This window comes from Crotalus tigris, unplaced genomic scaffold (assembly GCF_016545835.1).
Source record: "Crotalus tigris isolate CLP2741 ecotype Arizona unplaced genomic scaffold, ASM1654583v1 scf7180000017551.9496454, whole genome shotgun sequence".
Classification (NCBI taxonomy): Eukaryota; Metazoa; Chordata; class Lepidosauria; order Squamata; family Viperidae; genus Crotalus; species Crotalus tigris.
The window spans coordinates 8,468,993-8,481,350 of NW_024096469.1; the positions used below are offsets into that span (position 1 = coordinate 8,468,993).

The window sequence follows — 12,358 nt, forward strand, 5'->3', positions numbered from 1 at the left end:
TCATTTTACAAATTAGCTGTATTTTACTGTTAAAATACAATGTCAAGAAATGGAATACCATCTTTTTCCAGATATTTTCTTCAAGACAGATCTCAGAACAAGTTAAAAAAATAATGATCAGAGGAAGAAAAAAAAGACCTTACCCCTCTCCCCCACCAACAAACAGATTAGTGTTCATTTTGACTCCATATTTTCTGGACTGCAGGAAGCAGTTTTCTTCGGCTATTCTGCACAATCATTTGACTCAACCCTTACAGGGGCTACTGGGTTAGGGTTGGTTCAGTTGCTACTTGGCTGCTAGCAACTGTTTACGCTGCTGCTCCAAGAGTGACTCCAGATGCTCTGCCCTCTTCATGGCTGCCTGCAATGAGAAGAGAGCTCACTTAAAGGGTGATAGGTTTGAGGGCTCTACTGTATCTAAGTAGCCCTACATCTCAGAGAGGAAAGTGCCTGCTAGGTGTACTTTCCAAAACTGACACTTTTGATAACTATAGTGACAAGACAGACTGAGATAGTCTGTGTCTTTCCCTGAGATTTACAATCCTTGGCAAATAAAGAAGACGTAATTTTGCATTCCTTCTTCCAATGATCCCAAACTATATTTTGTGGAGTTAAACTCTTTTGTGGCCAGGCTTGTCTGGAATCTTATAAGATATACAAGATATACTAAAATAACAGATAGCAAGAGAAAATAACCAAATCAAATCTCATGAAAGCGTAACAGAAACAGTATTTCAGTATATTTGCATCAGCAATGTATGATTATAATCTGACTGAATTTTTAACAATCAGAACCACGAATACAAAAACATTGGTAAAAACTTCTGTTTATTAAGAAATTCAGAGAAGCAAGATAAAAGTCTTATTTCTAAAGATTTTTTCATACAGTCGGGAAAATCAAATAGGAAATGCTTGCAAGTTTGAAGAGAAAATTAAAAATTGGAATTTTAAATAGAAGCGCTATAATATTTGAAGTTTTCAGGTATATATATTCTTGCATGTTGCACAATACATATAAAGCAAGTCATAAGACTATAATAACAAACTAAATATTTGTGACTTATCTTATTTTGATCTGTGTTTTGTACAAGCGTTGTATACAAAAACATTATTTCAAAAATAAATGAATTATCATCAGACAAATATAAAACAATGGTCACTTAACTGCTGATAGACCAAAGTGATTGGTTATTTGCTGAGATGTTAAACAATTGGTTCTTGAATCATCTAAGGAATTCTGCATTCCATAAATTTCCAGGTTCAATAGTTCTTTGTTTTTGACAATGGGTTTATTGTTAAAATGTTGCAGATCAGAGTAAAGTTTTAAAAAGTGGAGAATTATTTTTCTCCAAACTCTTAATAAAATCATAGTGTATTTTAGTCATTTATTTCTGGAACCTGGAACTTTTGAATATAAAGCATCTTCTTTGGGAGTTACTTTTGGTGAGATGGCAGGTGTATAAACTATAAATTGTTCGTCCATAAATTTGGGGTGAAGAAGGACCTACCCATCAGTCCCTGATGGAATTAGCAATAAAGAGCAAGGAAAACTGGAAATTCTGAATTTTTCAGGAAAAAAAATGTGGCCCTGTCTACTATATGGATGAAAGGAGCTACAAGTTAAGGACACCCTTCCCCACTAAGAAATAAGAGGGTTGTCCCTGTTACCCTGCAGAGAAAGGAAAAACACATAAAATATGCTACTGTGCAGATTAACACAGGGAGCCCAGCTGCTTTATCCTCATGCAAACTGGAAAATGGTCCAACAGACAAAAAAGGAAAAATTGTAGGTCTCCAACATTCTGTGTCCTCCAGTTTCTCCAATGTAACCCTTGGACAGCAAAAAACTACACTACTCTGAGTGGAACTAATGTAATTGGTTTCCTTCCCAACAATGGATAGAAAGGGAGGGGGTGGTGGAAAAAATAATACTGTATGGCCATCAAAACAAAACAGGGAAAGTGGGGGGGGGACCCTGAGTCATCCAATTTCTGCCTTTCTGTAACGAGCCAGTTTCACAAGCTTGTTTCTCCTAATGGAACACTCTCCACTTGTTTTCTTGGAAGTCTCCTACCTTAAAACCATTATTATTCTTCACAAGAACTGGCAGGCCTTACAGAACCTCACCTCATATTGCTTTCGAAAGCTGTTCACGGCCTCCTCTTTCTTCACAATTGCTGCCTTCACTCTACACGGAAGATCAAATGAGATGACAGTCAGATAACCAAGCAACAACTTCTTCATTAGCATAATCATTAAACGTATACTCCACTTTTCTGCTTACATAAGCACTACATGTAGCTTAAAAGAACAAGTCAAAAACTAACTGTCTCTTATATCCTTGAGCAGATTTTTGGGGGGGGGGGGCTGGACATACTCCTCAGAACAGCATAAAGGTTGGGATCTTTGGTCAAAACCAGGACTGGAAACACTCCAGATAGGACTCTTGCAATTCATCTCTCTTCAGTTTGGGCTGCTTTGTATCTTTCTTCTTTGGGAAGAAACTACAAGGAGGCTTGAATAGAAACTGTGCTTGGAAGTATTCCATCTGGGACACATAACAATAGGCTTTCAAAAGAAATGCCTTAACCTCAGATCCTGCAAGGCAGAGGGTCTCCATTCAAATCCTACAGTTTTCATACTCCTCCAAAGTCTATGAATGAATCACTCCTATATAAATTTAATAGGGTGCATTGACACGAGAGGCAACAAACAACAATAGTGTGTAAAACAGGAGTAAGCAGTTAAGCTTTGTTCTTTGCTTTGATTGAAAGTTCAATAAGCCAGGGAATCAGGCACCCTTGATTTTAAATTGATTAGGAAGGTACATGCTGCTTTAACTCTCTTTTTTACACACAAACACACCACATCTGTTAAAACTGCATCTTGGCACAGCTTGCCAAATGCACAGGGCCACCATTTATGTTTTGCGCATATAGCTTGGGAAGGATGGAAATGTTAACTCAGGTGGGATAGACCAGTGCTGGACTTCAGTAGGATCTTGGGTCAGAACTAAACATCTGTAGAGAAGATAAGAGAACTTTTGTTACCTTTTATGCACCTCTTCCAGCTCCTCCTCTTTGTCTCGCATCACTCTGTCCAGCTCCAAGCGCTGGCGGGCACGAAGTTCAGCCATTTCTATCTTGAGATGTTTGTTGTCTTCTTCTGTGCTCACCAGTCGGTCTGCAAACTCTTGTCGAATAACCTCAGAGAGGCTGCTGCGCTCCTGAGCTAACTGGTCTTTCACCTATTACAGCAAGCATATGAAAAAGACTGATTCTTATTCTGAGAAAGCCTAGGCTTAAAATCAGCCTGCATACTGTCTTCATCCAGTTCTAGCATTTCTTTTTGTCCTTAGGTATGGACCAATGCTAGATCAATGTCCTTTCTCCACAAAGACATACCGTGGGATTCACAGGTTCTGAAGCATTAGAACTAAACATTCTTAACTAAATTTAAGAATACTGGGAGAAAAGGAGCTTATCAGAACAAAAGTGCATATTTAGGAGTCCTCTTTCCTGTGATCAACTCACCTTCCGGATGTCCTCAACTTCCTGTTCTTTCTGGCGTAGAAGACCTTGGAGACGAAGGGTCTCACCTTCTGCTTCCAGCAAATGGCCCTTCTGCTCATTGCAACGTTCTTGAAACCGACGTTCCGACAGCTCCAATTCCCGCAGCTCTAGTTCGTATTTGTCCCGCATTCTCTTTAGTCTGAACAGAGAAAGGAAGATCATTCGATTAATTGCTGTCTAGAGCAACAGAGGTATAGAGCACAAGGTTTTTTTTAATGTACAGCATTGTTTTAAACACAATTCTCCTGAATTTTACAAGTTGTGAAGAATACAATGGCACAGTGGCAAATTGTTCAGTTACTGGGATCAGATCTGGGCTGCAGTATGAGTTCAGTCAGACCAGGCTCTTTATAGGACTTACCAGGGCATGAAAAATTAAGTATGGAAGTGAGAGACTTTACTTAAGGCTGCGGTCACAATTTGCATCTTTTTAAATCCTGAAAATGTCAGCCCCATTAGATAGACCAGAAAAGGAAAGAACTCCACAGAAAGCCTAAAACTATTTAGTGAGAGAACAGATTCCTGAAGTTCTGATTGTGCTCTTCCTTCTTTCCCCTCATACACTTCAATGAATCCGGGAGGTGACTGCCTGAGCCACTTCCAAAGGGGATCTTTTGTCCTGGATTCCCAGGCTTCCGTTGCTTACAATTAATTTCTTTAATTTTACAGCAAAGAGCTCAAGATGTTCACACGTATCTACACCATGATTCAAGCACATAAAGCATATCCATCCTATCAGCTTCCTGTGAAGAACTTCAAAAAGCATAACCTCATTATAGCGCTTTACTACAAATTCAACCAATTGCCACTCTGAGTATTCACTCTCAGAAGGCCTTTTGGTTCTTTGACCATCATCTCTGACTTTCATCTACCAGCATCTTACCTGTTCTCTGCAATCCTTTCGCATTCATCCTTGGCAGAGGACATGTCAGCTTCTAGCTTCTGGATGACTAGCTCAATCTCCTTGTCCCTTTCTTTCCGGACTTCTTCTCTTAGCTCCCGCTCTCGAGTTAGTAGCCAGGCCTCCTGAAGAGGACACAAAAGAAGCCCTTGTTAAAGCAGCTTTCTGTTGAAAGGCATTCTACTTTGACAAAGGCGCAACTGAAACTTGGGCAAGACACATATCAAGATTCTGCCAGCACTTTTGATGGGTTATGTTGCCTTACTTCAATGCTTCCACAATCCCCTAGAAAATTCTCTGAAATGGCAGACACAAGATATAGAAATAGTCACCAGGTTGTATTAATGCTGACTTGAACCTTCTTATTTAAGCCAAAGGGGAGGGATGGGTTTTTGTTGTGTGTAAGCATCCATTTGTGCCAGTGCAGCTATATTTTTGATATTATACTTGAAAGAAAGACTAAGTCAATTCACATCCTGCTGATGTAGCCACATCTGGTTGTCTCAATAAAACTCTTTGTTTAGGATTATCTTTCAGGTATCCTGTCTCTTGCAGGTTGAAGCTGAATACATTGTATGAAATTAATAGCTAAAATATTCTTCTCTTGCTCTTTACCCCAGCCCAAAAGTAAAAGCAATTTCCTTCTTTTTTCTGCCTCTACTCTTTCATCCTTTCTCCAAGAATGCTAAGCCAACTTCCACAGAGAGTGGAACACATGCATTTTTTTCTACTAATTCCTATTCCTTTCAATTAATCTTCAATGAACCAAATAACATCTTCTCTGTGTATCTTTTCAAAGGGTCTTTTTCCCTCCACAAATCCAATCTCTGCAATACCTCATAAAACTTGCATTCAATGTTTACCCTTAGCACTTTTCCAAATCTGCTTTTAGGTCACTCCTATTTTTCCTGCTTACCCCCCTCCCCCCAATTCTGCAATTCTTAGTTTTGCTATTTTGTTATAATTCTCCTTTTGTAAGAATTATATAGACATACTGTAGTATTCAAATAAAAATATTGTTTTCTTTGGATCTTACTGTATTACTGTATGACTCACAACCATTTAATGACCATTCAAAGTTACAATGACACTGACCTACGGCCACTTTTCACACTTATGACTGTTGCAGTGTCACGTGATCACCTTATGTGACCTTCTGACAAGCAAAGTCAATGGGGAAGCCAAATTCACTTAACCATGTTACTCAGTTAACAACTGCAGTGATTCACTTAACAACCGTGGTAAAAAAGGTGCAAAATTGGGCAAAACTCACTTAACTGTCTTGCTTAGCAACGGAAATGTTGGACTCAGTTGTGGTCGTTAAGTCAGGGACTACTGTACTGCCTTTTTCATGTTTATTATGTATTGTGTAACTGTTCTTTAATCAGTATAGTTTGTGATTCTAAGTCCCCCGATATGTATTTTGAACTTGGTTTTAGTTCTGTAATGAACCGCACTAACTTTTTAAAGCTTTGCCTTTGGTCTCAGATTTCCCAGAAGCAACCATGAGAAGGTGTCACAAGCCCTTTGCAAATGGGAGGATCAGTTTGTAAATCAATATTTAACAAGTATGCATGTATATAGTTGGGGATATTTTGTTAACACCAGGAAAGTTCCCCTGAGCCACTGATGGATGATGGCTTAGGAAAGGAAGCTACAAATATTACCTCTTTTTTCAGGTAGCTGGCCTCCCAGGCCTGCTTCTCCATAGCCAGTTGCATCTTCAAGGTCTGTATTTCTACCTTGAGAAGGAAAAAAAAAAGTACGAGGAAAAGAAAGGGATCAGAGTTCCACTGCCTCTTTCCAATCTCCAGTACACAACACCTCACGGGCCTAAGGATCCAAGCTGCAAGTCTGAAGAGGATGTTATCAGATTACTCACTAAAGGGGCACATAATGAACTGGGCTCACTCTGCATTTTATTCTGCAATACAGTCATGAATCTGAGAATAGCTTTGGTCTATAGCAGTGTTTCTCAACCTTGACAATTTTAAGGCATGTGGACTTCAACTCCCAGAATTCCACAGCCAGCAATGCTGGCTGTGGAATTCTGGGAGTTGAAGTCCACATGCCTTAAAATTGTCAAGGTTGAGAAACACTGGTCTATAGCAAGGGTAGTCAACCTTGGCTCTTTTATGACTCGTGGATTTCAACTCCCAGAATTCCTGAGCCAGCTTAGGAGTTGAAGTCCACGAGTCATAAAAGAGCCAAGGTTGACTATCCCTGGTCTATAGTTATGTGGGAGCAGATACCTGCTTCTTAAGCTAGGCAGAGCCGACACTGAGATAAGAGAGAGAGAGAGAGAGAGAGAGAGAGAGAGAGAGAGAGAGAGAGAGAGACCACCTTTAAAGTTACCTAAATCTTATTCTGGTTAGAAAGAAAAAGTGAGAATAAAACCAAAGGAAGCGAGTGATCTGTCGCTCTAACTTCAAATGGCTTAAAGCTGTATCTCCAGCTTCACCTTTTTAGTTCCATAGTCTTCAAAGTCACATGGTCAACCTGAAGAGATAACGTCCCAGTCCATACGTAGCCTCATCAAGCTGCAATTCCCTCCCTCAAGGAGGAAAGGGCTGGAGCACTTTGTGGGAAAAAAAAAAACCAGCCCAAACCCCAAACCAACTAATCTGGATTCAAGTTTCAACCACAGATTATGAAAACGGTTTCCTGTGGCCTCTACTGATATGTGAATTATGTTTTTCAGCCTCTCCCCCAAAAAACTTGGAATGATCTAGCTCTATCTTGCTTGCCTTACACACCCCTCTTTTATTCTATCCATCTAATATGTGCTGAAGTAATGAGAATAAGCCCAAGTTACATAACCTTTCTGAATAACACAGTACTTCAGAGAGCAGCCCTACATGACCAAAAAGACCTCAGGATACTGTGGAAAAACAACCACTCAGCTACAAATGACACAAACCAGAGATCAAACTGGAATCTTGCAAGCAAGCAGAAAACAAATAATGGTACACAATAAGCATTGCATTGATGTGCAATAAAGATAATGATGCAGATATTTAAAAAGGGCCCCCAGCCTACTCAAATAATATTTTTTTCCAAAGTTTTCACAAGATCTCATATAAGAAAATGCACATTTGGAGATATTTCAATGTGGCTGCTTGAGGTCAAAAAAGGCTTTGCGACCGCAATGTAAATTCACTTCAAATACTAGCAATGAAGAGGACAGCAAAATTATGTAGAAAGTCTAGAAATAACAGACCTGATGACGTCGTTCCTGTTCTTCCTTCCCTTTCTCATATTCTTCCTTTAAAGTCTTGGTAACAATTGAATTGTTCTCTTCCAGTTGCCTTCGTAAATCCTCCAGTTCAGCTCTTTGCCTGGGAATCAGAAATGAATGCCACAGAATAGGATTGTTCAAGCTCAGATACCAATGTATACATTTCCCACAATCTTAACGTGCTTCCCAGTGACCCTCTAAAGCAGTGGTTCTCAACCTTTTTAATGCCGCGACCCCCAACCAGTCGTAAGTCGAGGACTACTCAACCGGTCGTAAGTCGAGGCCTACTCAACTGGTGCAGCACCGTTTGCAGAATGGGGCTTTTGGCGGGCTCAGCAGGGCAGAGAGACCCTGGACAATTCCTAGTGGCTTTTCAAAGCCAATAGAATTAGACTCTATTCAAGAGAGTCTATTCTATTGGCTTTCAAAAGCCAATAGAATAAAAGGGAGTGGCACAGCTAAGGAAAGGGGGGAAAAAATGGCGGACTGGGTTGTTTGGCGACCCCCGTGAAATGGTCGTTCGACCCCAAATGGGTTCCCAACCCACAGGTTGAGAACCACTGCTCTAAAGTTATTAACTGGAATACTTCCCATACAATGGAAGTAATCACATCAACAGTTATTATTTCAATTTAATCTGTTTCCAATAAAATATTTTGTGCATTATCCACTTGGAGTGTAGCTCCAAGCATGCTGGAATAACTGCATACATAAAATGCTACACAGAACTTGGTTGAAATAATGCTCCTGAAACAGGTTATAAAATTCATGTAGCACTGCCGCATGAATAGGTCATCTGAAAATTCTCTAGGCTCTAGTACTAGAGAAGAAGATATATATGGAAACAAATACATGTGCTTTTACCTTTGGGACTCCAAGATCTTGCAGTTCTTTTGCCTGAACACTGCCTTGCCGATGCAAATGGTCAGTGCCCACTGGCTCAGCGTACCCACCAGTTCTGAACCCCACACGTGCCTTCTCTCACCTGGCAGCCTGTTGGCTTAGTCTCTCCTTCTCCTCCGCCACTTCACTGTAGAGCCGGCGCCGTTGTTGCTGCAGAGCTTGCTCCTCCTGCTCCAGCTGCTTCTCGTACCTGTTCAGAGGGAGCCTTTCAAAGGAAGTCTTAGCAAGTCATCAGTATCCTTGGCTTGACCCATGTTATAGGAAACACAAAGCCAAAGATTTCCTCAACTGGGAGGGAAAAAAATAATACCGTGGAGGAATGCAAAATTATTATTTTAAAAAAAAACCCTCCAAGACTTCAAACAAGAGAAACCAAATTTTTTACAGGAGATGTGGAAGTTGCAAAATGGAAAAGCCCTGCAACAGAGGGGACGGAATAAACTGGAGTTAACGGCTCAGTTACAAATGCATGAACCAGCACATAAAAGATACTTCAGAGAATGGTACCCAAATCGCACTGTTTGCTTATTACTTTCCTCCCACAATAATTTATTAGGTATCGGCTTAAGCCAGTGTGTCTCAACCTGTGGGTCGGGATCCCATTTGGGGTCGAACGACCATTTCACGGGGGTCGCCAAACAATGCAGTCCGCCATTTTTTTCCCCTTTTCCTTAGCTGTGCTACTCCCTTTTATTCTATTGGCTTTCGAAAGCCAATAGAATAGACTCTCTTGAATAGAGTCTAATTCTATTGGCTTTCAAAAGCCAATAGGAATTGTCCAGGCTGTCTCTGCCCTGCTGAGCCCGCCAAAAGTCCCATTCTGCAAATGGTGCTGCAAGTTGTCTGCAGTGAAGGTGAGCTGTCTGGAAGTTTCCACCCCTCCCTGCTGAGTAACTACTAAAAATGTAAGTAAAAGAGGGCCAGGGGTGAGAGGTGGGAGGCCGGCGGGCGGAGGGAGGGTTGCTGGCGCGCATGGGGCCCAGCGGGTGCCTTACCACCCTTGGGCTGGGCCAGCTGGTGGTCGCCCTGCGCCGTCGCTGCCCCTTGCCAGATACGCCTTGGCCGGCGCAGGGGGCGACACCACGCATGTGCGGCGCTCCCGGGCAGGGAAAGTCCTTGACTTACGACCAGTTGGGTAGTCCTTGACTTATGACCGGTTGGGTAGTCCTCGACTTACAACCAGCTGGGGGTCGCGGCATTAAAAGGGTTGAGAATCACTGGCTTAAGCCCTCTGGTGTCAGCAGTAGCAGTTAAGACTGCACTACATTCCTGTTTCTAAACAGAGAAAGCAAGCACAGTTTCATAATGCCTCTCTGTCCACATATGAACTCTCCTATATCTCCATTCTGCCCTTAGAAAGCGAATGACATACACTCAATATTTTCAACCAAATCCTGATGTCAACTTGTTCACAAATTTGCAGGACTACTATCTTTTCTAACCAAATGCAGGAAGTCATCTTGTTATCAAGTATGAATGCGCGTTCTGTGCCTCACTGTCTTCTGGGTTTCCTTCCCTAAACAATACTACACAAGTTCTTCATCCTCCTGTTTTCCCCACACACAGGAATTTTGCCCCTTCCTCTCCCCCCCCCCTTTGCACATCTGTAATAGCCTTTTCCAGATCCTCGTTCTCCTGCTGTACATCCTCCTCCTTGCTCCCTCCTTCATACCGCTGCCTTGCCAGTTCTCTCTCTCGCTGTCCTTGCTCTTCCTTCTCGTGCTCCAGCATCTCTCTCAGCTCTTCAGTCTGTCGTATGTAGCGCTGAGCTGCACGCTCATCCGACTGCAGTAGTTCTACTTCGTGCAGTGATTTCAACTTTTTGATCTCTAGCTTGTGTTTAGCAATGAGCTTCTGGATTTCAGGCTCCAGGCCTGAATGGGGAAGAAAGCAAAAGAGAAATTATAGACCTCAAGTGCCTGCATGAAAGCAAGAATTTCCACTCTACACACGTGCTTCTCCTTCCTGTAGATTCAGTTGCTATACTAATTGAAGATGACAAAAGGTGAATGGAGCTACTAAAATATATTAAAAGCATTGTGCAGTCCTGACGCATAGCACATAATCATCACATTAGTAGGACCAAGTTTAATTGGAATGAAACTGTATCTTCATCATTAGTAGAGCAAACCAGATAGCATATAATGTACATGTCTGACTACATTTAATGAAAAAGAACTGCTGTAAATTGTTCCCTACCATAACTAGTTATAAAAATGTTGCCACTTCAAAGCATATTTGCCTTTAATCATAACCCCAATTAAAAAAAAGCGAGAGAATGACAGTTCAGTTATGGAAGCTGAAGCAAGGAAAGGGAACTGGGAAGAACAATCAGACCTACAATCCTGGGGGCAGTTCCATGGACCAGATTATTGTCTCACTAAAAAGTCTGCTATTGGGACAAGAATCTGAAGAAATAACGAAAGCTCAACAGTACCACCTTTAACGGTGATCTCTTTGATCTTCTTGGTCTTCTCATCAATCCATTTTTCTCGGCGGATTTTTTCTGTAGCAGTCATCAGCTCCTTCAGCTTCTTTATTTCCTTCATGTGAATTAAAGAGAGAAAAAGCAAGACATATGTAAGAGTTTCATTAAATTTCATCCTATATCTATGAAAGAAAGAAATTCTTCAATAAATCTGCAATGCATCAGAACTGCTTCAGAAGAGGAGAATTCTTTACAAGAGATAAAAGAATCCAAGTAAGATAGCCAACTGAACTTCCTGGAATTTTCTGAATTAAATTTCAAAGTATGCAGTGCATGAGTTGACATTACTTTCAAATAATTCACTATAGAACCTTAAACTGAACACCACCACCCCACAACGCACACGAAGACACACAGGTGGTTTATATGCTTTATTATTATTTGTGTATGTCTCTGTGTGTAATTTATATACTTATTTATATAATAACCTATGCATACATATAATAAATAAATAAAACTTTGATTCATTCATTCATTTTATTTGTTTACAATACAATTTATTTAAAATAAAAAACTAATTCAGGATATCATTTTTTATAATGCCACATTAATGGTATTTTCTTCTGCTCCAATTTTAGAAGGCAAATTTCAAGATATGAATTCCGAATAACAACAAAAAAATGTTTTTGCTCTAAAACAACTAAACAACAGATCATCTGGTAAATCTGTTTTTCCCATTGCAATAGTTTGGGCCAAGAAAATTAAGAGAATCTAAGTTTTTTATTCCTAAAATTTGGGAGACAAAAAACATTGAACAAAGCACAGCAGCCTCAAATTATTGCTCTGAGCCTTTTATTTTGGAAGAGTCAATCTATTTGGAGCTCTGGAAAAGGTCAAGTCTGATCTGCATCACTCTGAAGGAGTCTAACGTTAATCAACATTCAGATTATGAACAAGATAGGAAAATGAAGCTCCATCATCTTGCAGACTAATCTTGAAAACAAAACAAATTTTTTTTAAAAAAAACTAAAGCTGAGTTACATCTGAAGGAAAATGGGAGAATTCTGAAGAGATGGAGTGTGCCAAATTCAGTGCAGCTGGTTGTTTTCTCAAGAGCTGTTTTGGGGGTGGGGTAGGGTGGAAAGTGATATATACCTTGTAGCAGCATAAATGGTGTGTGTGTAAAGGGAAGAGGCATTCATAAGGAATTCTAATGTGTTTTCCTATTAGGTTATCAGTTCTTTTTGAGACTGATGAAGAAATAAACAGATCATTTTTGTAAAATAGTTATTAGGTCAGGTCAGCTACCTCAAGAT

The 12,358-nt window shown here is 40.4% G+C and overlaps 1 protein-coding gene across 4 annotated transcripts in view; it reads right to left on the reverse strand.

The window, feature by feature from the left end:
- CEP131 (centrosomal protein 131) overlaps nucleotides 1-12,358 on the reverse strand; it is a 35,499-nt gene continuing 23,141 nt past the window's right edge. For all 4 annotated transcript variants that reach the window (XM_039346362.1, XM_039346343.1, XM_039346353.1 and 1 more), the window contains 10 exons: nucleotides 11,055-11,157; nucleotides 10,287-10,488; nucleotides 8,697-8,804; nucleotides 7,694-7,811; nucleotides 6,141-6,215; nucleotides 4,456-4,598; nucleotides 3,534-3,711; nucleotides 3,051-3,247; nucleotides 2,128-2,188; nucleotides 1-361 (listed from right to left, as the gene is read on the reverse strand). In XM_039346362.1, the coding sequence (XP_039202296.1) occupies nucleotides 287-361; nucleotides 2,128-2,188; nucleotides 3,051-3,247; nucleotides 3,534-3,711; nucleotides 4,456-4,598; nucleotides 6,141-6,215; nucleotides 7,694-7,811; nucleotides 8,697-8,804; nucleotides 10,287-10,488; nucleotides 11,055-11,157 (1,260 nt within the window). In that variant the 3' untranslated portion in view covers nucleotides 1-286. The remainder of the gene's footprint in view (nucleotides 362-2,127; nucleotides 2,189-3,050; nucleotides 3,248-3,533; nucleotides 3,712-4,455; nucleotides 4,599-6,140; nucleotides 6,216-7,693; nucleotides 7,812-8,696; nucleotides 8,805-10,286; nucleotides 10,489-11,054; nucleotides 11,158-12,358) is intronic.